The sequence below is a fragment of the Perca fluviatilis genome, chromosome 21, assembly GCF_010015445.1.
Source record: "Perca fluviatilis chromosome 21, GENO_Pfluv_1.0, whole genome shotgun sequence".
Classification (NCBI taxonomy): domain Eukaryota; kingdom Metazoa; phylum Chordata; class Actinopteri; order Perciformes; family Percidae; genus Perca; species Perca fluviatilis.
This window is the reverse complement of record NC_053132.1, coordinates 26,589,876-26,613,491: the sequence shown is the minus strand read 5'-3', so window position 1 is coordinate 26,613,491 and position 23,616 is coordinate 26,589,876. Positions and strand designations below refer to the sequence as shown.

The window sequence follows — 23,616 nt, the reverse complement described above, 5'->3', positions numbered from 1 at the left end:
AGTCTCCCTGAGTTGGTCAAAAAAGTGCCTCAGAACACACCAAAACAACGAGACGTAATACGTCTCCATAACAGCAGGTGGCGCTAATCTGTATTGTCGTCCAAAAATGAAACCGGCAGCTGACTGGACGAACGTGTCACATGGCTCTGGTTTCTCCGGAAATTCAAAGACAGACTGTCATCAAAGGGAACTTAATGTACCCATGACCGAGCTGCAGCTTGCAATGGAACGTTCTAAAGATTGCAGCGCCGCCATCTTGGACTGAGTGCAACACAACGTTCTCAGACCTGCCAACCTTGAAGAAATTTTATGAGTACAACCCCCCCCGCGCGCACCAATCACCGACAGCCCACCGCCAATATACGCTCCACCGTTGCACTCACCAATGAGAAACCTATGAGATACCTAACAGCATACTACATAATATAATTTCACCAATCAATTTTTTAGTTACTCCATAACCATATACAAGTAGACCATAAATGTTATACAATTACTGCTATATATAAATAACATGGGTCAGATATTTTCAGATACACTTTCAAATATTTGACATGGGTGACATTGCATTATGTCAGTTGCCATCACATCACATAAATAGCCTAACTGTTACCTTTATCTTACATTAATCAGCACCTGGCCTTTCCAAAACCTTTTAGTTTTCTAGCCATTCCACCACTTTTCTAACTGTCCCCAACTAATGGGAAGGATGGCAGGTGCCTATTGACACCAGCGTTGGGCAAGTTAATTCCAAAATTTAATACATTGATGATTACTAGTTACTGTCTTTGAGAGTAATTAGTTATATTACAATATTACGGTCTCTGAATTGTAATGCATACACTACTTTTGCGTTACTTTTGAGTTACTTTCACCAAAATAGAGTATTCGGGTCAACAAAGTCTCATCTTTATCCACTTTAATACATCATAATTTATTCATATTATTTTGTATTATTAATCTGACGCTGCAAAGTAACTAAAGCAATAATATAAATAGTTGAGTAAAACGTTCAATAGCCTAGTTGACTCTGAATTGTGGTGGACTAGAAGTAGCCTAATAAGTAGGATTAAATAAAAAATACCCAATTAAAATTGAATCAAAGTAGCCGACGGTAGTATACCGACGGCTATAGTTACTTTCCACCGCTGATGAAATGTAATATTACGTGTAGCAAGACTAAACATTAATTCTCAACATGTTATCTGTCAGTTGCTCGGTCACATTGCTGTAGTCACTGACAGGACACATATGTTGTCAGTTAACATCTCTGGTTCTGGCTCTGACCACGGGGAACAGTGACGGGACAGCTCGCTTCAACGCAGCGTTAACAACTCCGGAAAATAACGTCCGTGTCGCAAATGTATCTCTGCAGTCATTTCAACCACTGAATTGTAACGCGTTACTGCCATCACTGATGGACACTATGAACGCTTTTTTCTTATCATCCATTTGTTTTTAATATCATTATGTTTCGGGGGGTGGGGAGTATTTGTTTATGGGACTGTGCTCGTTACCTGTTGCCCCTTGGTGACTGATGTCGATGTCTGTCTTGCACACGGTGCAGAACGGGTGATGATGTTCTATTATACTGTCTATGTGAGGTAGTCTGGACATGTGGAGGAAAGGCCATCTCTCCCGTTAAGAAATCGTTCCGATATATCGTCTATGTTCCAAACCTTTTTTGAGGCGGTTCAGCCATGGCATGCAAGCCTACGGTTATCCGGACAGCCTGGCTTGCTGAGGCACTGAATTGAATTAAACGCGCGAAGCATTTGGCTAGGAGGGGCCATAGACAGTTTATAAGAAGGGAGGGGCAGGTGGGCGGAGGGTTAAAATGCAGCGCTCTGATTGGCCGAAAGCTTTTCACTCCACTCCTCAGCGGCAGAATCAACGTCATAGATGTAGATTGTATAGAAACTGAAACCGGAGAAATGCGAGATGCAACAAAATGCGTACCTAGAGAGCAGCGAATCGTACAAGCGTACTTAAGGGTAAAAATGCGTGCCGAGTACGCAAAATGCGTACATGTTGGCAGGTCTGCGTTCTATTGAGTTTCGCCTCTTGGTACTTCTATACTCTTTCCTGTCATGGCGGCTTGTTCAGAATTTGATCTCATATTGTACTAAAATAGTTCACCGAAACGGGTTTCTGAAAAAACATTTTAAGCAAGAAATAGGCCATGCAGTTGCTGAATCTGTCTTCATTTCAGATCGACAAAGGTCAGTTTAAAAGATTTTAATCAGATTTTGAGAGACTCTAGTCACGCTCATTCCGCTCCTCGTTTCCGGGTTAGCACTCTACCAATCAGATGGGTCATATGAGTCCGACTGCAGTGCCCGCCCCACCGATTATACATGTAAAATCGGCCAAAATGAAGACCGGAAGATGGCACGGACCACACCGAACAGACTCGAGTCACTGACTTCGCCAGACTGTCTAACGGCCGATTATCGGCTTGGTGTGTCTCGGGCTTGTTCAGGTTTAGACTCAGAGTTTGTTAAACCTCCTTCCTGAAACAAGACTGTATGGCTGCAGCCTGGAACGTCCCATGTCATGCCGACCCGTCTCATGCCGTCCCGCCTGGTACAGTCCCCGAGCTTCTACTTTTCAAAACAAAAGCTCGCGTCTGGAATAAAATACTTTACTACTTTATTTATTTTTTTAAAGACACTGATGTGTACCTCAAGGAAAATCACAGAAAGAAACCATCATAGTCTGCAACCATAACTTTAGCAAATATTCGCTAACAAATGTCAACCAACGCTGATGCACGTTTCCAGTGTTTCCTCTAGGATTTGTTTTAGCAGTGGGGGCAGATCTGTCGGACCCCCCGCCCCCAGTCCCGCGCCCCGCCGGCAAATGTTTTACGTATTAAACGGATTTGACGCTTCGCTGCAACACAAACAAATATATTTATTCACCTCTATTCACACACAATGAGGCATATTTTGATTTCGTTTTGATTGAACTGTATTTTTGAGGAACTGTAGGTCTACAAAATGATAGGGAAACCAAAACCCAAAGTAGCCTATAGTATGAAACCATTCATAATTAAACTAATTGCATATTTGCCTCAGTGGCAATGTTGGCAGCCTTGCTGTGTGCATTTGATTTTTCTTGGCTTTTGGAAAAATAACTCCAAGGCTTGGTTATAGGGGAATTCAGAAAGAGGTGGCCCATTAATGCTGTGTAGCATAAATGCTGCTAGATGGTCCCCCTGTGTGAAATTTATATTTGTAATAACTTAAAAATACAATCCTGCTGGTACCTGACTTTTCCTAAAATAGTCTGTATTTTCATTTAAAATTGTTTTTATATACATTACACAAAAGGCATGAAAATACAATCACTTTTACCTATTTTGGCCATACACGATATTGACCGCTCGGATTTTTGCGGTTTTGTTTTTAATCTTTTGCGTGGTTGAAGATGCATCTTGGTTGCTTAGTAATAATCATAGTCTCTCTCAGAGAAATGTAACTAGCGGTCTCGAGTAACAAGTGTGGGCATCACCGATGGGCCGAAGGCAAAGCCAGAGTCGGTAACGTAGGCTACGGCATGGATGGACTCGGTTCTGAATCAGAAGAAAAGCACTGGGCGCTCACTCTGTGAAAGGTGCGGTACACGTAGATGACCGGTAGCTGTCTAAGTGTTCATATAACTTTATACATGCTACAACTGGCTGGAATCATTGCACACATCATCTCCAATGAGTACACCAGCTGTAAAATGTCCCGAAGGAAGTTCATGCAGCAACTGGCAGAGGAGCTGAGAGCGGAGTTTATGGAGGAAAAAAAGGGCAGCGGCGCACGGTCCGAGCAGCGCTGCGCACCGCAGCAGACACCAAAACGGAGGCAGTGCCTGCCAGGTTAGGTTATAAATGTTCAAATAACATAGCCAACTTTTAATTGTTATTTGGCTGTGAATTATGTTGAATGAATTTTCCACAATATGTTTCATGAATGTATGAAATAATCACGGTTTAGCCTAATATGCCATGCCATGATCTGATATCAAGGGCGTTGTATTGAATCAACAGCCACGTGCAATTTAGCTAGCAGGTGAAGGTGAAACTAAAAATGAGCAAGAACTATAGACTAATACAGGCTTAAATGAACTGACAATATTAGTTATACGACTTACAGTTCTCAAGGATGCACACATGCCATCTCAACCGGGTCCTCGGCATAACCTGTCTCTTTTTTCTTTCTCCCTTTTCTCAGAGTGGCACGCGTGCCCACTCGCATTGTGAAGCGCGTGTCGGCGCTATTGTCCGACGTGCTTTCTAACAATCGATGATAGACGGCTTTATTTCTGATACCGTGGCGGGAGAAATCTAACTGTGGTTTAAACATTTTTCAATTGATTGCAACAAACGTGGTCACGAACTTACCCATAGGCGTCAATTTTCGGTGGGGACGGTGGGTACGCATACCTACCAGATTTCGTCATGAGTAATTTTGTACCCACCACTTTTTTTGAAAACCTCAAGCTCAATTTAGTAAGCCAAAAAATCCACAACAATCTATATCCCCACAGGGCAGGCACAGACAAAGCCGCTCTGCTGCTGCACTGGCTGCACACATCTCTGTTCACAACACTGCCCGTCAGGACATTCTGCTTAACGTGAAAAAGCTTAACGTGGTTTAATGTACCTCAACAACGATCACCAAATTTATCATGGCCATATCTTGTAATGAACACTTCAAAAGAACTAAACCGAAATCCAACGATTATAAGTTATCTCACATTAACATTTTCTTCTTCATTGGTGCCTATGGCGAGGAAAAAGCTTGTACCTAAACAATGATCACCAAATTTCTCTCATATTGCTCCTCATAACCACTGATAACGGTCAAAAAAATCTAACCAGAAATGTGGTGATGATTGATCGTTGTTTAGGTACATTAAACTCGGTCTGTGCCATCTTAAGAAGTTAAAGATGAAAAGTTGTTAGAAGAAAAACTTTTGGTCATAGGGCGTGGCGGCCATTTTGTGCGTTTCGCCGCCGAAAAAGGAAGTGGGTGTAACTCGAGTGTACATTATCTGATTACCTCGAAACTTTTCAGGATTCATAAGAGTCCAACCCTGAGGACAATTAAAGGCCGATATTTGGCAGTTGACGATGTTTACAGTAAAACATCGTGATGGATGATGATATTGTCGCGGGTAGCTCATGTCTCTTTACATAAATATTTTTTTCTACTACTATGGGTGCCCTGCTGGTAGGTTTTACAACATGACCTACTTTCACTTAAGTACGGTGCAGTAAAATCAATCAGATGTCCGTGATCTGCGTAACGACAGTACAGTGGGACGTTTGCCTTCAACAGAACGACAGTAATAACATACCATCATTACGGAGTTTAAACTACATTCTCGGTTATGTTTGCACTGAATAACGCATTCAATAAACAGAAACATAACTCTTGCTGCGCACATGAACAGATGCGCAATATTAGCTCACACATAAAATAGCACCCTTGTTAATTAGCCTACTGTTGCTAACGTACATTCATAAATCCTGCATAACATCGTCCCGTACCTACAGGACCTCAGACTTACTTATTGATGCACGCACAGAGTAGTGTCGACAAACTTAGTCCAATGAGGGGAGAAAGGAAAGTGCGATAGCGTTCCACTTTCAACGCTTTTTTCTCTCTCACTCGAGACCACTGTGTCTAACGTTACTAGAAGGTAGAGCGAGCTACAACTGACAGGGAGAGAGAGAGAGAAAGTATCACTACAGCCGATCCAGTCTGCTCAAAGTGATGGTCTTTTTCACAAATAGGTTGCACGTAAAAGGGGAAAAAGTAGCTTCCACTTAAGGAGCCCTATGTCTTGTCTTTGTGTCTTGGCTAGTTTAAGACCGACGCACTTGTCAATTTCCCGTCCAGCGCCCGCGACTAGGATTAGTGTGTTTGACAGGGTGGAAGCCATCACGATGGTGGTTGTCGCTCCGGCACAACCCTAATGGACTCCAAACTTGGTCTGTACCATCCCAACACCTTAAAGATGAAAAGTTATTAAAAGGAAAAACATTTCTCACGAATCACAAGGGTCCAGGCCTGAGGACACCTACAGGCCGAAATTTACTTTTGGTGATAGCGCCCCCCGCTGGCAACAGGAAATGCGCCTTATATGACAATTTACATCCAATTTACATGAAACTTAGATTGTGTGGTCTACATGTGATACTGAGCCGCCCCCTATACTTTAACCACGCCCACTTACTCAGACCACGCCCCCTTTTATAACATTTGAACTGTTTAAGGTAGAGTCTCATGTGAGGTGTCAATGAACTCAGCAGAGACTGCCTTATTCATTGGTGATGGTTTGGCCCGCCCCCTATGTTTAAGCCACGCCCCCTTTCATAACTAATGATCCATTTAATGTAGACCCTTGTGTGAGGTATCATTGAACTCAGCAGAGTTCCTTTTTAATTGGTGATGGTTTGACCCGCCCCCTATACTTTAGCCACACCCCTTTTCACAGCTAATGAACCGTATGACGTAGAGTCTTGTGTGAGGTATCGTTGCGGCGTCTGAGTGCCTCACAAATGCACGGTCGCAAGAAGCGGCGTCCGCCGATAACCGCAGAGGTACGAGGGCCCATCCATCGCTGCTCGCAGCTTTAATTGGACTTTGGGTTTGATTTTTTGACAGTTTTCAGTGGTTATGAGGAGAAATATGAGAGAGAAATTTGGTAATCATTGATCATTGTTAACGTACATTAAACCACGTTTTTATTCATTAGTAAGCTACAGGACAGCGTCTTTCAAACATGACCTGCGCGAAAGAGAAAAACAAAATGAATGCGTCATTGTACCCAGCACTTCTGGAAATGTACTTCCAAATTTGCGTCTCTGTCCCCAGTACATTTCAAACCAAACTGACGCCCATGAACTTACCCGTGACTCCATCTGGAAAATAATTCAATTTCGTATTTTTGACCCTCTGAACTTACTGTTGGATATGCCTCGGCATTAAATCTGTTCGAGTCGTGATTCACTCGGATCTTTAACCAGAGTCTTTAAATTGACTGTGACCAGATTTCTGGTCACAGTCAAAGTCAACTTCCCTGAATCAGAAGTGACGTGCCGACGTGTAAGGTGAGCGTATTGTGTCACTTCCGGTGTTCCCGTGTTACAAACGCTAGTTTGCTGCTCCGGCAAAAACTTACTGAACTCTGCTTCACTGTTTAAATTAGCAGCTATTTGCCTGGATTGCATTTGAATTACAATTGTTTTACTCAAGCACTTATACTTAGCTTCACTTACAGCGACTGACTCGCTGAATTTACAATAAAACACTGTTAGCTACTTTAGCTTAGCCATTAGCAATGGCTAATTCCTCTCCCTCTCCTGCTCTCTCTTGCTCTGTGTGTCAAATGTTTAGCTATTCCCCTGCCTCCTTTAGTGATAACGATACATGTAATAAATGTAGTATATTCGCTGTTTTGGAGGCAAGGCTTAGTGAATTTGAGTCACGGCTCCGCACCATGGAATCAGAATCGAATGCCTCCGTAGCTAGCGCCAGCACCATGTAGTTAATGCGGGCCAACATACTGTAGCTTCTGTAGCTTCTGCTAGCTGTCCCCGGCAGACCCCGGAAGCAGCCACAGTGGGTGACTGTCCGGAGGGAAGCGGCGTTAGGATCTAGACCAGGGAGTGCACATGATGAAGGTCGCTCTAAACCGGAGCGTCTTCGCCTCTCTAACAGTTTCTCCCTACTCAGCGATACACCCGCTGAGAAGCCAGTTCTGGTTATTGGGAGCTCTATACTGCGATATGTGAAGCCAGCGGCCCCGGCGGCTACAGTAGGCCTACCTACGGTCATATGTGTCCCCGGGCTGGAGCGGGCGATATAGAAACCCATCTAAAGCTGCTGGCAAAAAGAACCGGAATACAGTAAGATCCTACTTCCGTAGGTGGTAATGGTGAAATCGGAGATCACTAAAATGAATGTTGAGTCACTTTGTGCATATACGCAAAGACAATGTCGGACTCAGTAGTTTTCTCTGGACCCCTGCCAAACCTGACCAATGATGAAATGTACAGCCGGACGTCATCCTTCCACCGCTGGTTGTCGGGTGGTGCCCAGCTAATGATGTGGGCTATGTGAATAACTGGAGGGCGTTCTGGGGAAAGCCTGGTTCGATTGAGAGAGACGGCATTCATCCCACCTGGGACGGTGCCGCTCTCATATCAAAAAATCTGAACGAAGTTTATCAGACATAAACCATGACAACCCAAGTTTGATATTAGTAATCAGAGGTGCAGCGTACGCCGCTCCTGTGCCTTCCGTTAGGAGCCGGCCCACTCATAGTCTAATAAGCACGGTGTCTGTCCCCCGCTCAGATCGGTTAAATCAAAGGTAAACAAAAGATGCGTATACTTAACAACCTAATTGGAATTAAAACTACTGCAATAGAACAAAATAGGAAAATTAGATGTGGACTATTAAATATTAGATCTCTGTCTTCTAAAGCAGTATTGGTAAACGAAGTTGATATCAGATAATAAAATTGATTTATTTTGTCTTACTGAAACCTGGCTGGGCCATGAAGACTATGTTAGTCTAAATGAAGCCACTCCTCCCAGCCATATTAATACTCAAATTCCTAGAGGCTCAGGCCGAGGAGGGGGAGCTACAGTCCATCTTTGATGCAAGCCTGTTAATTACTCCTAAACCTAAATTACATTATAACTCATTTGAAAGTCTTGTTCTTAATCTTCAACATCCAAAATGGAAAACATTACAGCCAATTATATTCGTTGTTATTTACAGGGCTCCAGGTCCGTATTCTGAATTTTTATCTGAATTCTCAGAGTTTTTATCATGTTTAGTCCTTAAATCAGACCAAGTACTTCTTGTAGGTGATTTTAATATCCATGTGGACGTTGACAATGACAGCCTTAGTACTGCTTTCAACTCATTACTGGATTCAATCGGTTTCAGTCAGAGTGTGCACAAGGCGACCGACTGTTTTAACCACACCCTCGACCTTGTGCTGGCATATGGTATTGAAATTGAGGATTTAATAATATTTTCGCAGAATTCGGTATTATCAGATCATTCTTTAATCACTTTCGAATTCTTACTACCTGATTATATTAAATTAGATAAAAGCTCCTACACCAGATGCTTATCTGACAGTGCTATAGCTAAATTTAAAGAAGATATTCCAACAGCATTCGACTCTATGTCATGCCTTAACATAACAGAGGACCTGTATGTTAACCTCAGTCCCTCTCAAATTGATGGATTTGTAGACGGTGTTACGACATGCCTACGGACGACCTTAGACTCCGTCGCTCCCCTGAAAAAGAAGATGATGAAGCAAAGGAAACTAGCACCTTGGTATAACTCCCAAACTCGCAAATTAAAACAAATCTCGCGAAACCTCGAATGTAAGTGGCGTTCCACCAAGGTGGAAGAATCTCGTTTGGATTGGCAAGAATGTCTCAAAACCTATAGGAAGGCCCTAAGAAAGGCCAGATCAGACTATTACTCATCACTAATAGAAGAAAACAAGAACAACCCAAGGTTTCTTTTCAGCACTGTCGCCAGGCTGACAGACAGTCACAGCTCTACTGAGCCATCTATTCCTCTAGCTCTGAGTAGTGATGACTTCATGAGCTTCTTCAATGATAAAATTACAACAATTAGAGATAAAATTCATCACCTTTTACACTCAACTTCTAACGGTTCACCTTTAAACGCAGAGTCGTTAGAAATAAAGACTAGTCTCGACATATACTTAGACTGCTTTTATCCTATAGACCTTCAACAATTAATGTTAAAGATATCCTCAGCTAAGCCATCTACCTGTCTCTTGGACCCCATCCCAACGAGACTACTCAAAGAAGCATTACCTGTGGTTAACACCTCATTACTAGATATGATCAATATGTCTCTATTAACAGGTTATGTACCACAGTCATTTAAAGTAGCTGTGATAAAACCTCTTCTGAAAAAACCCACCCTGGATCCTGAGGTCTTAGCAAACTATAGACCTATATCTAACCTTCCCTTTCTATCCAAGATCCTTGAGAAGGTGGTTGCTAATCAGTTATGTGATTTTCTACATAACAATAGTTTATTTGATGACTTTCAATCAGGATTTAGAAAGAATCATAGCACAGAGACGGCACTGGTGAAAATTACTAACGACCTTTTAACTGCTGCAGACAAAGGTCTTGTCTCCATTCTTGTTTTACTAGATCTTAGTGCTGCATTTGACACAATTGACCATTCAATCCTGTTACAGAGATTGGAACACTTGGTTGGCATTAAAGGAATTGCTCTGAGTTGGTTTAGGTCCTATTTCTCTGATCGATCTCAATTTGTGAATGTTAATGATAAATCCTCCAAGTGCACGCTAAAGTTAGCCATGGGGTTCCTCAAGGCTCAGTGCTTGGACCAATTCTATTCTCCTTATATATGCTTCCTCTAGGCAATATTATTAGAAAACACTCAATTAACTTTCACTGTTATGCGGATGACACCCAATTATACTTGTCAATCAAACCAGACGAAACCAGTCAGCTAGCTAAATTTCAAGCGTGCATTAAGGATATAAAATCCTGGATGACCTATAATTTTCTCATGTTAAACCCTAACAAAACTGAAGTTATTGTGCTGGGCCCTAAACACCTCCGAACTTCATTATTTAGAGATATAGCTACTCTGGATGGTGTTGCCCTGGCCTCCAGCACCACTGTTAGAAATTTAGGAGTTATCTTTGATCAGGATATATCCTTTAATGCCAATCTAAAACAAACCTCAATAACAGCCTTTTTTCATCTTCGTAACATTGCCAAAATTAGGAATATCCTGTCTCAAAACGACGCTAAAAAACTAGTCCATGCATTTGTTACTTCCAGGCTGGACTATTGTAATTCCCTACTGTCAGGTTGCTCAAATAAGTCTCTTAAGACTCTCCAGCTGATCCAGAATGCTGCAGCGCGTGTTCTCACAAGAACTAAGAAAAGAGATCATATTTCTCCTGTATTAGCTTCTCTGCATTGGCTTCCTGTTGAATCCAGGATTGAGTTTAAAGTCCTTCTCTTGACCTACAAAGCTCTAAATGGTCTAGCACCATCATATCTAGAAGAGCTCCTAATACCCTATTGTCCTACTAGAGCACTGCGCTCCCAGAATGCAGAGTTACTGGTGGTACCTAGAGTCTCTAAAAGTAGAATGGGAGCTAGAGCCTTCAGTTATCAGGCTCCTCTCCTATGGAACCAGCTCCCGATCTGGGTTCGGGGGGCAGAAACTGTCAACTCATTCAAGAATGAACTTAAAACTCTCCTATTTGACAAAGCTTATAGTTAAGGGTGAGGAGTTGCAGTGTTCACCTAACTGGCCCAACTGCTTCTCTTCATAATTGTTAGATTAATAATACATAACAAAGTAGAGGGAGGCAGGCCAGCCAAGCCAGATCCGGCAGGGGGAGAGTTCTAAGCCCGCAAAACGCTACCTCTCCTTATGACTCGTCTCTCTTAGTTACCTGTTATAGTTACGCTGTTATAGTCCTAGACTGCCGGGGGACTTCCTTCCTTTGACACACTGAGCTGCTCTCTCCTCTCCCTTTCTATTACTGTTACTATTACTATTACTATTTGTTGTGTAGCCCCGTCCCAGAAATGCTTGTTACTAATCCTAGCTTCTGGGGAGTTTACTCCCCCGAGTCCTTATGCTTTTTTCCCCCAGCGTATTTCCTTGGAGAACGTTGGCACCAAGATCCTGGTTGCAGCTGTCGCGGGGGTCCTGCTGCACTCCCTGCTGAACTCAGCGATGCCCTGCAATGTCATGCTGCGTCCTGCTGAACCCTGCAGCTTCCCGCTACATCCAGTCACTGTTCCATTATTAATGTGACTACTATCGCCACTGTTCATCACACCCCCAACCGGCTCGTCAGACACCGCCTACCAAGAGCCTGGGTCTGTCCGAGGTTTCTTCCCAAGAGGGAGTTTTTCCTCGCCACTGTCGCACTGCTTGCTCTTGAGGGAATTACTGGAATTGTTGGAATTGTTGGGGCTTTGTAAATTATAGAGTGTGGTCTAGACCTACTCTAACTGTAAAGTGTCTCGAGATAACTTATGTTATGATTTGATACTATAAATAAAATTGAATTGAATTGAAATTGAAATTGAATTAAATTGACTCACAAATCGCGGGTCTCTAGTGTCATTAACCCGGTTCAGTTCAGTCCTACTACAATTCAATCTAAAATGATAACAGCGCCACACACAAACCTCTTGCAACATTAGCTACTACTAGTCCTAGCCATCTTCGCTGCAAAAAGCTGTATAACTTACAATTTTGTAGGCAACAACAACTCCACAAGTCAACTCAAGTGACTGAATGAGCAGAGAGACAGTCCGACCCGCAGACTCAGAGCCGGAAGCTCGCGGACCATGGGATTGACTCGTGAGTTGTCGATGCTCGCGCAAGTCAGTCGATCCCGCGAATCAGCCATTGTCATGAGTGGATCTGATTCAGACGAGCGAGTGAAGTCTCTCCTCGAGCTCAGAGTAAAGCAAATCCACAACAAAAGCCATTCTTTCACTTCTGAAATAATGTACAATATTCTGCACGTAGCCTAGCTAGGCTTACTGTAGGTTTGGTGTATAAATGTAATATGTTAAAATGTCATTAGGTCGAGCAGACAATAATAATGATAATGTATTCACTACGGGCATTTCTCCGTTCCTGTTTCTATGTCTACATTGAAAGCCTGTATATATTGATTAGGCTACACTAAGTTAAAGCAACAAATAAACAGTCAAAATGCTTTATTTTCCGTAGGACTGACTTTCCTTGGCGATTTAGCAATACGGACTCAAGTGATTCAAGTGACTCGCACAACCCGGTTGTGTTTAGGGAGTGACTCCGAATAACCCAAATCCTTAAAAGCAGGGATGTAGTGGAAGTAGCGCACCTCCCAAAATTCAGAAATAGCGTTTACCCACCTCCAAAGTGCGTTTATCCACCTCTAAATTGCATTTATCCACCTCTAAATAGCCTATAGTTCCTAAGCCATTTTAAATTAAGTTATGTTGTTTAGTTTCATATTGTTCATTATTAGTTTCATAGGTTGTTAAACCTAAGACGAAGTCTTTCATATCGCTGCATTACTGTCAGTGTTGACCAATCTCTTGCGGTGTTTGGTGTTTTAACCCCACAACGTTGCGATGCCTGGAAGGCACTAGGATTAGGCAATGGTTAGGTGCCTTGAAGTCATGAAGTCAATGGTCGCAGCGCTGCCTTGAAGTCAACGTTAGGGGATTAAAACACCATCGAGCATCTCTTGCGTAGCCAGCAGGAAGCAGCAGACTGCATCAAGATTCATCAGTCACTAGCCCAAACTAGCCTACATATCTCATGTAATGAATTGTAAAAATGGATATCCTGCAATTTTTTAAGCGCCGTCAAGACAGCAGCCCTCCTCCTGATGCCAGCAAACGGCCTCGGTTACAAGCCCAAAGTGAGAGAGCTCGGAAAACAGTACTAAACTTCATGTTTTTTAGGTTAATTTGGTTCACGGTAGATTCATGCCACTGACTCACCTCTAACAATTTCCCCATTAGCCATTGTTACTAGTAAAATTCTGGATACATTATCAGATAAATAACGATGTAATTATATGCATTCTCTGGCATTTAAACCACTGAAAGTTTGTGACAACAAGCTCCCTTTGCTAGTCAGCTAGCTAGTTAATGTTATCGCTATAGCCATTCGCGGTTTTGCGGGTACAGTAAACATTTCTATGGAAACAGCGAGTTGGACCAATCAGAGGCATCGCTGTTAAGCTTAGGACTGTGGGTAGTGTAGTTTTTCTCCATAAGATTGCGGATAAAAACATGTTTTTCTTGTAACAAGGTTGATTTCATACAGACCTCTAGCTTCTACAGAAGCAGAAACTTTCGTTTCACAACCACGTAGCTCGTGGTCAGTCTACCTCAGATGGTTTAGACATTATTGCTGATAACCTAAATCCTTATGGAGAAAAATCAATGGGAGTTTTACTTCCAGAACTGGCTGTGAGCAGGACTGTTGAAGTCTTTGGATAAATAACTGGGCTAGTTTACTATGACTACCATTTGAAATGATTGACGGTGGAGTCCCCCCTCCCCCTTGCCCTTCTTGAAATGGTACTGTACTCGCACAGAGACAGTATTAAGTCAATTAACTTAAAGGTGTAGATAGGCTATAGCATTCAGACTGGATACCTAAACATTGAATGCATACTAAATAATTTATTTTAATGGTTTGTCTGAAAGGGTTAGTCTATAGGCCTTATAATGTGACCAGCTACTTGACAGGATGTGGTGCGCTAAACTGTCTTTTCTCCTCCTGTCTTTAACTTAATTTTACACAGAGGTGAGACAGACAATTATGTAGAGAGCACAGAGAGGAGATATAGAGAGGAGAGAGATAGAGAGAGGAGATGAAGAAAGAGGAGGAAAAGAGGTAAGACAAACAGAGAATGAAGAAACAGAGACAAGACAATTCGAGAGAGAAGGAACAGAGAGAGGAGAGACAGAGAGAGAAGAAAACAAAAAAAAGAAAAAAAAAAAAAAAAAAGAAAAAAAAAAAAAAAAAAGGAAAAAAAAAAAAAAGAAAAAAAAGAAAAAAAAAAAGGAAAGGAGAAAAAAAAAAAAAAAAAAAAAAAAAAAGGATAAAAAAAAAAAGAGAGAAGAGACAAAAAAAAAAAAAAAAAAAAAAAAAAAAAAAAAAAAAAAAAAAAAAAAAAAAAAAAAAAAAAAAAAAAAAAAAAAAAAAAAAAAAAAACCAAAAAAAAAAAAAAAAAAAAAAAAAAAAAATAAAAAAAAAAAAAAAAAGAAAAACAGAGAGAAGATGCCACCCACACATTTGGACTGAAATGCAACACAGTCAGTTTAAAAAAGCTAACCCTTGGCTAATTGTCAATGGTGATTTTCTTGGGTGTCGTACTTGCCAAACTGTCAAATGCTTTGGAGTGTTTAAAGAGACGGGCATGTCTCTCTCGAATGAATGGTCGCAGACTAAAGTTACATAGAGCCACAATGGCAATCACCAATATCAGCTGTCATGCTTAAAGGAGCAAAATCTACAAGCATGGGACATCAAAAAGTCACAAGGCAGCAGAAAATACATTGAAAACAAAAACACAATTGATGTTTCCATACAAAAACAAGTGGAGGAGGAAGCAGAGAAGACAGCCTCACGGTTTTGAACAGCATACATCCTAGCAAAGAACAACAGGCCATACACAGACTACCAGGAGCTGGTGGTGCTCCAGCAAGAAAATTGTCTTGACATGGGCACCACTCTCCATATCAGATACACTGCAAAAGGTATAATTGATCACACAGCAAAGGAAATGAGACAGAAAATATTGCACCACATACTATCTAAAGACCAGAGGTTCAGTGTTTTAATTGACGAGTCCACAACTCTTAGCAAGAAATCGGATCTAGTAGTGTATTTAACGTCTGTAATAAATGATGTGCCCACAGTTATATTCCTTGATTTATTTGAGCTGGAAAGCCAGTCAGCTGAGAATATTACAAAGCGTTTCTTCAGTGCCTCCAAACTTGGGGACTGGATGAAAATTTCATCCTGGCAAATTTAATTGCTTTTGCTTGTGATGGAGCAAGTGCCATGCTAGGAAGAAAATCTGGGGTTGCTACCCGTCTACAACAGATGTATCCAAATCTTATAGTGTGGCACTGCCTCAACCACAGATTGGAATTGGCCGTGGGAGATACAGTCAAACGTGTTAACAACAAAGCATTTCACTTCATTTTTAGACAAAATTCACACACTACCATAGGTCACCAAAGAACTGCCGTGAACTGGCTCAGCATGCACAACAACTTGAAATAAGTTTGCAGAAAATTGGGAGGGTCCTTGATGTTCGATGGGCAGCCAGCAGTTTCAGAACAGTTAAGGCTGTATGGAACTCTTACAAAGCTTTGCATCAGGACTTTACTGCTGCTTCTGTGGATGGCACAAGAGATGAAAATGAGAAGGCTATGTACAGGGGTCTGACGGCCAAAATGGAGACACAAGAATTCTTCTGTGTGATTTAGCCTTAACGTATGACACTTTAAGACGAAATTGCACACCTTTCCCTGAACTTGCAAGGAAGAGGAATGACACTCACAAAAGCAGACAAACTTATGACCGCTCCAGGTGATAAAAGACAAGAAGCTCTTACAGCTGCAGAGAGACAGGAGTTTAAGGGCATCCCCTTAACAACCAGTCCGAGGGTAAGACAGATAGACTCCTCAGTGTTCTTTCAGTCACTCATTGGGAACCTGGAGGACAGGTTGTTCAGCACTGCTTCAAGCAGACACCCTGGCGTATCAGCTGAGAACACCAGTCAGTATACAGATTTGCTTGATCACTTTAAAGTTCTCAATCCAGAAAACTGGCCAGGGGTCTCATTTATAAATGTGGCGTACGCACAAAACGGGGCTGAAAATGCGCGTACACCGCTTCCCACGCAAAGGTTGTGATTTATAATAGGGATGCGCCGAATATTCGGCCACCGAAAAATCTTTGGCCAAAATACTTTCAACACCGAAATAATACGGCCGAAATGTTGTGATGACGCAAACAGAAACCGCGACCTGCACGTGTGTCAGTACCCGATCCGTTCCACCTGCAAAGAGTCTCATAAAGAGGTTGAGACGGACCACGGAGTGAAAACAATGAAAAGTACGCTCAGTGAGATCTATTCGGATCTTCTGCACTTCATCGTGACTGTACTTGATCCGCGTTATAAAGACCATTACTTGGATGCGGAAATAAAGCAGGGCGCACGTGAAATCAGGCCGCGATGGATGCGGAGAACCCGCTTGGAGACGGAGCGCGCACGGAGCAGCGCCCAGCGCAGGAGGAGATCAGAGTGCAGAAAAAAGTGCTCTCTGCACCAGATGAGGGGCATGCACCCTCGTCTGATATGTTCAGTGAAATCCTGCAAGAAAGTGCCTCAAATAATAACAACAACAACAACAACAACAACAACAACAACAACAACAACAACAGGTAAGCTATTCTGTTCTTAGGCTACTATATACTGTATGTGACTATCAGATTGTAGCCATATTTCTGCTAGATATTTTTTTAATTAAACTTTAATATTAATGTATACAATTGCAATGCCTTGATTTTAGTAAAGTTAGTACACAGTCATAGCCATAAATGCAATGGTACTAATAATTGGCATCATTTCTTTCGGTGTTTCGGTTTTCGGTCTTGGTTTCCTCTTTTTCGGTTTCGGCCAAGAATTTTCATTTCGGTGCATCCCTAATTTATAAAAAACAAACTTGACGGGAGAATGTGCGGTCCTCCACGCAAATTCTGAACCATACATATGCACATTTTGGAGACAAAATAGGAACTGGCGACGCAGATGGTGAGGTGGTGAACTGAAGTCAAACTGCAGAGAGTAAATGGTAATAATATTAATATTTTCTAGTATTGATGCCTCACGCACATTCACTCCATATCATCATCATCATCATATACCATGAAGATGAAATCCAGCAGTGTTATTTGCGCTTGTACTGAGTGATAACTGTTCCATAAACACCTGTAACTCAAATCTTAAATAAAAATGTGTTCTTAATATTGAATCGGCGCTGTCTCGCCGTCACATTGTCCGCTACGAGCGCAGGAGGAGGAGATGGCCCGACTGCATGGAATACAGGATATAATCAAATACCCTACCATTACATAACTGCAGAACACAGTGTAAATAATATCATAAAGTGCATATATCAACAAATGTCAAAGTCTGGAAATACAGCCGTTAAGCTCTCGCGCAATCCTTACACTTAAAAGGTCCCATGACATGGTGCTCTTTGGATGCTTTTATATAGTCCTTAGTGGTCCCCTAATACTGTATCTGAAGTCTCTTTCCCGAAATTCAGCCTCGGTGCAGAATTACAGCCACTAGAGCCAGTCCCATAATGAGCTTTCCTCAGAACGTGCCATTTCTGTGTCTGTAGCTATTGAGGAGGAGAGAGGGCGGGGCAAGGTGGAGAGTGGGGGTGTGGCCTTGACCAACTGCCACTTTTCTCGTTTGAAAGCCATGATGTCTCTCTCTCATGGGTTGGCCAAATTCTCTGGGCGGGCAAAGCAGAGAAAGGGGAGGTAACCTCGCTTGTTATGACCTCATAACAAGCAAGATTCCAGAACAGCTCATCTGAGCTTTCATTTTCTCAAAGGCAGAGCAGGATACCCAGGGCTCGGTTTACACCTATCACAATTTCAAGCCAATTGGGGAACATAGTTAAGGCTGGGGGAACTCACATTAATGTTAAAAAACCTCATAAAGTGAAATTTTCATGCCATGGGACCTTTAATGTCCTCGTTATTGGTCCAAACTTTAATACCTGCATGAAGAAAAGTGTGTTTGTCTATTACATTTCGGGCCCTATTTTAACGATCTGAAACGCAAGTATGAAACGCAAAACGCAAGTAGCTTTGTGGGCGGCTCTCAGGCGCTGTTGCTATTATACCGGCGGGATAAATTACTCTTGCGCCCGACGCAAATCTAAAATGGGTTGGTCTGAAGTAGCTAGGTGTGGTTTGGGCGTAACGTGCAATAAACCAATGAGAGCGTCATCTCACATTCCCTTTAAGGGCAGGCGCGCTTGTTCCATGGCGGACTGCTATTATGACGGCGGATTTTCCTGGCGCACGCCAGCAGGAGCTGTCCGGGATGCGGCAAAGTTATAAATGCCCGTCTTGGCCGGGTGGCGATGTTGCTGCAGCCCCTCGGGCGCATCTCCTCAAGTCTGGAGAGGATTGCTACAGCCATGGAGCGTGGGCCTCCAAACGCACCACCTGCTCCTGTTGTGCCCCTTCCTCCTCCCCCCACTCTATCTCCGTCCACCCGCTCCATCAGGAGCACATCGCGCATTACTCCCGGACCAGATTCTGCCGTAGTTCAACATCACGTCTCCTTAAGTCCTCTAATATTTCCTCATTTATGCCATCAACACATCCATGATTCATGGAAATGTTGTGTAAATCACAATTAAGCCACAAAGAATGCGACTTTTTGAGGATTGTACTGCAAAGTACCTCCTGACCTATCCAAACACCTGAAGCGCATTTTCAGTAACATTTTCCTTTGTAATTATGTATGGTATGCAAAAATGGGAACTGCTGCGTCCGTTTAGATGAGAGAAGCAAAGTGTATGCGTGTTGTGCACACGCTACATTATGACCAAGCATGCGGCCCTAAAATAGCATCTGAATAACGCGCTACTGACTTTAGACTAGCGCCACTGACTTTAGACTAGGTTTTTCCTGGTCAGTGGCGGAATTGTTTTCTGAAACTGCAAAATAGCACTAGGGAACGTGTGCGCCGGAACAGGCCTCCTCTTTTTGCTGAACCGCCCCCTGCAGCGCAAATACATTCCCTATTTTTCCGACATGCATCTGTGGAGGGAAAACTCCGCTGTGCATCGGGTGCAAAATAGGAATGATACATGCGTCGGTGTACAAAGGCAATTGCGCTGGGTGCAAGATAGGGCCCAAAGTCTTCAAATTGTATCTCGGGTGGGAGATACCACTAGTTGATGCTGTGATTTTAGCAACATGTTAACAATCACAAATTGTTGTAAACATATAAATACTGCGGTGAACCCGTGCGTAATGCTGTATGATGGCACTGTAGGAGGACTAACCCCCAATGGAATAATCAGAATAGAAAGAGACTTCAGGGACCATGACTGGCTAATATGCTGATTTAAAATTGCACCAGATTAAAGACTTTTCCCTCTACATACAGAATACCTTCATGTGAGATGTGAGCCCATGGTCAATTCAATATATTGTATTTGTTTACTTGTTTATCACCTGTGAGAATGTACTTGAACATTCTGCAAAAAAGACAAATACAGGAGCATAATGCGATGTCATTATTAGAGCTGCAAACATTAAATCGATTAGTTGTCAAATTTTAAATGAGCATTTTCCAATTGCTAAAACACCATTTTGCAAACTAGGCTGGTTTAATCACTCATCTTTAGTATGCTTGGCCATAATACTAAAATAGTTCAAATTATAGAAAATTCTTCAGATTGTTCACATGCACAGAAGTATTTGCAGATACACACATGCTGCTGAAACATTTATTTTTTTATTTAAATTATTTATTATTATATATTATTATATATATTATATTATTTATTTTTAACCAAACAAGTCAGTGCAACATTTGCACAGCAGATATATTTACATTGGACTGAACAAAATTATGCTCTCAAAAAACAGTAAACTGAAAAAGAAAATTGCAGAAAAGATGTACAGAAATGTTGTAAGGTGCTCACCTGTGGTCTTTTCATAGTGCTTACTTCCTGATTGAAGCGGGAACAATGAACCATTGAGGTGTTTGGCCAAGTGACACAAATATTGGCCACTTAACTCGTAGCGTCATTTTGAATGGCAGTGTTTATATGGCAAACATGTGACCTTATATCAGATTGTTGTGTCTTATACAGAGAACGGTGTTCAGTGCATTTAAAAAGTGCCATTTTGAATTGCAAAATGTGTGTAAAGTAGAACATGTGTTTAGACTTTTGGAGACTTGAGAAAAGGTTTTGCTCTGTGTGTGTTAGTTTAAATAATTGTGCTATGCATGTCATTTTAGTGTGTAGTGTGGCGCCAGGTTTTGAGGTTAATATGTTAATATTGAATACATGCTGTTCATAGGACCCCCCCCCCATACTATTTAGAACAGTTTAGTTTTTCACCTATTCATTATTTTTGTTATTTTAAGACGCATGTAGTTACAGCAAGAAAAGACTGTCTAGCGATGTTTAAGTCAGTTGCAATTGTTGCCACTAGGCGGCATTGACCAGTAAATGGTAGAGTGAACTCTAGGGGCAGAACCAACGCAAGTTTTACTTAGTTTTGCGAACACGTCTGTTAATGTCAGCAGCCATTACGCTTATGGAAACTACAGTGCAACTTATATTGTCTTTTTTCTGTTAATTACCCGTAAATATCAGTATGAATCAAAACATGATAGTATGTTAGTGTTGTTAACTTAGCGACTAGCCTTCTTGAGGTGTGTTGTCACAGTTTAAAACGTTAGCATCACACACACACTAGCACTACTCTTAGCTAGCTGGTGAAGTCAGTGATTTTTCTGTTAGGCTAATGTGGTGTGTGAGCAGTTGTGATTAGGTTTCTTTTTGTTATTCAATGCCAGATGTTTGAAATGGATATCTGAATATAATCTGTTAAACTTATGTGTTTAGAACCACTGTATATTGTGTTATGTAACTGAGGCAGCTGTAATGATGCAGTGTATTTTGTGTTCAAATGGAACATTTTTGGTTTTACTGTTTTTTTAGTTTTGCAAAATCGTCTGTTAATGTCGGCAGCCATTAAACTACAGTGCAACTTATATTGTCTTTCTTCTGTTAATTACAGAAACTGAGTTTTCTTTAAATTAAAATATGTGGCACCAGATTCATCCGTCTGTCGTCAATCTGCACCTGCTACATTAGCAATTGGAAAAAACTGTAATCGACAACTATTTTGATAATCAATTAGTCGGTTTGAGTCATTTTTTAAGGCAAAAGTAAAAAATTCTTTGACTCCAGCTTGTTAAATGTGAATATGTTATAGTGTCTTCTCTCCTCTGTGACAGTAGACTGAATATCTTTGAGTTGTGGACAAAACAAGACATTTTGAGGACGTCATCCTGGGCTTTTGGGAAACACTGATCCACATTTTTCTGACATATTATAGACCAAACAACTAATCGATTAATCGAGAACTATGAAAATAATCCCAAATCCCTAATCATTATGTACAAGTGCATTGCATTGGAAGCCCTGGATATAAGCCTCCCTCTACATCTCTCTTAAATATTTTTGTTCTCTCCGTTTTATCATTTAGTAAACTTTATAGATTTCAACCATATTATTCCTTCTTGAGTCTCTTTAACAAGAACTTAGATTAATGTATGAATTGAATAGTGATTGTGTGACCTATGATGAGGTAACAACCAGTGATACCCTTGGTAGTACTATCAAATGATAGCCTATAGCGATGTCATCAGGATACACATACACCGGTATGCAGTGGCCCACCTTACCGGGTGACCACGTCGTGGTCCACCAGAATTTATAGTTTACCCACCTCTTTTTTTACCACTACACCTCTGCTTAAAAGGAACCGGGTTTGCCAGGCCTACTCAGCATGAGACGAGACGGCATGAGACGGGACGGCTTGAAATGGGACGCTCCAGGCTGCAGCCATACCCGCCTCTCCTCAAACGGGGCCCTGAAGTTGCCTCGGTAACCCCAAATCTTGCTTTGTAATACGGGCTCGACGCGATCTTGCAATGATTATATTTTTTTACATTTCTTTTTTCGTAGCTAGATGGCTGTGGTGTAGTGCTTACTTGTACAATTATATTCGCCGTAGTAGATATGAGATGCGACCTAAAAAATAATAATATAATATAATAATAGTAATATGTTTATGAATAGGATTGTGTGACGAATCTGGTGACAGAGGCAGGCCACACCTGCTATTAGCTAGGTAAACACAACATACGGAAACCAGTTAGTTTAAAATCTAGCAGGAACACATCCCCGTACTAGCTGCTGTACTGATAACGCGTAATAATAAGTATAAGTTAGTGTGTATTTTAGCCTAAACTAGTAATTTTAGAACAGAATGACTAGCTAAAAATCTTACCGTTCCCAGTCAGACGCGGTGGTGAAATCGGTGATCTCAAACACCTCTGACTCGGGCTGCAAGAGAATAAACAGGTGAAGATTAAACATATACTCGGTTCTGCTGTTATGAGATGCGCGTTTAGACAACAACACTGACATCCTGCACCGAATTACTTAGCTAAAGAGACTCACATCACTGTCCGCAGCCATGTCGATGTCTTGTTGTTCTTCTTCTTCTTCGTCCACTTCCTGCATCATTTTTTCGGGCAGCTTAGCAAGCCCCCAGCAACAGCGCCATGTATTAAAGCAACCATGGGCTTAGCGCCCAACGGTGGAATTGCAACCCTCTGGCCCAGATAGACTTTAAAAGAAACGTCTATACATTTTTTGGGGGTACATCCATAGATCTATACATCAACTTACCAGTCTGAACACTTTAAGGGTCCTTGTTTAAACCATAATGTTTTAGAATTTTTAACATGCATTAATAGCCAAATCCAGAATTATTTAATTATTAAGTGGACATGATGAACACACTTTATATAAATTCATCACATTTGGTTAAATTGATTATCTAAGTTCTCTTATTACATTTAGAGAGTGTGTGTGTGTGTGTGTGTGTGTGTGTGTGTGTGTGTGTGTGTGTGTGTGTGTGTGTGTGTGCGCGCTCGCGCGCGCGTGTGCTGGATGAAAAACCAGTTTGAGGACTTGCCAAGCTGAGTAAGCTTTATATTTGCTTTATGAAATTGTTAATGAAATGTTGTATTGTTCTGTTAACTGAAGTAGAAGAAGAAGAAGATGCCTTGTATTACTGTTTTATGTAGAAAATAAACCCCAGTTTTTTATGTGCTAGTGGAAAATAAAACCCAGTTTGAGGCCTTATTATATAGTATTTTTTGGAA

General features: G+C 41.6%; 1 protein-coding gene across 4 annotated transcripts in view; it reads right to left on the bottom strand.

The window, feature by feature from the left end:
* Positions 1-22,974, bottom strand: part of rab3gap1 (RAB3 GTPase activating protein subunit 1) — a 123,427-nt gene extending 100,453 nt beyond the window's left edge. For 3 of the 4 annotated variants that reach the window (XM_039787381.1, XM_039787382.1, XM_039787385.1), the window contains exons 1-2: positions 22,907-22,974; positions 22,734-22,789 (exon numbers count right to left, since the gene is read on the bottom strand). In XM_039787381.1, the coding sequence (XP_039643315.1) occupies positions 22,734-22,789; positions 22,907-22,972 (122 nt within the window). In that variant the 5' untranslated portion in view covers positions 22,973-22,974. The remainder of the gene's footprint in view (positions 1-22,733; positions 22,790-22,906) is intronic. The other variant, XM_039787384.1, reaches the window with a different exon arrangement.
* Between the last annotated feature and the right edge of the window lie 642 nt (positions 22,975-23,616).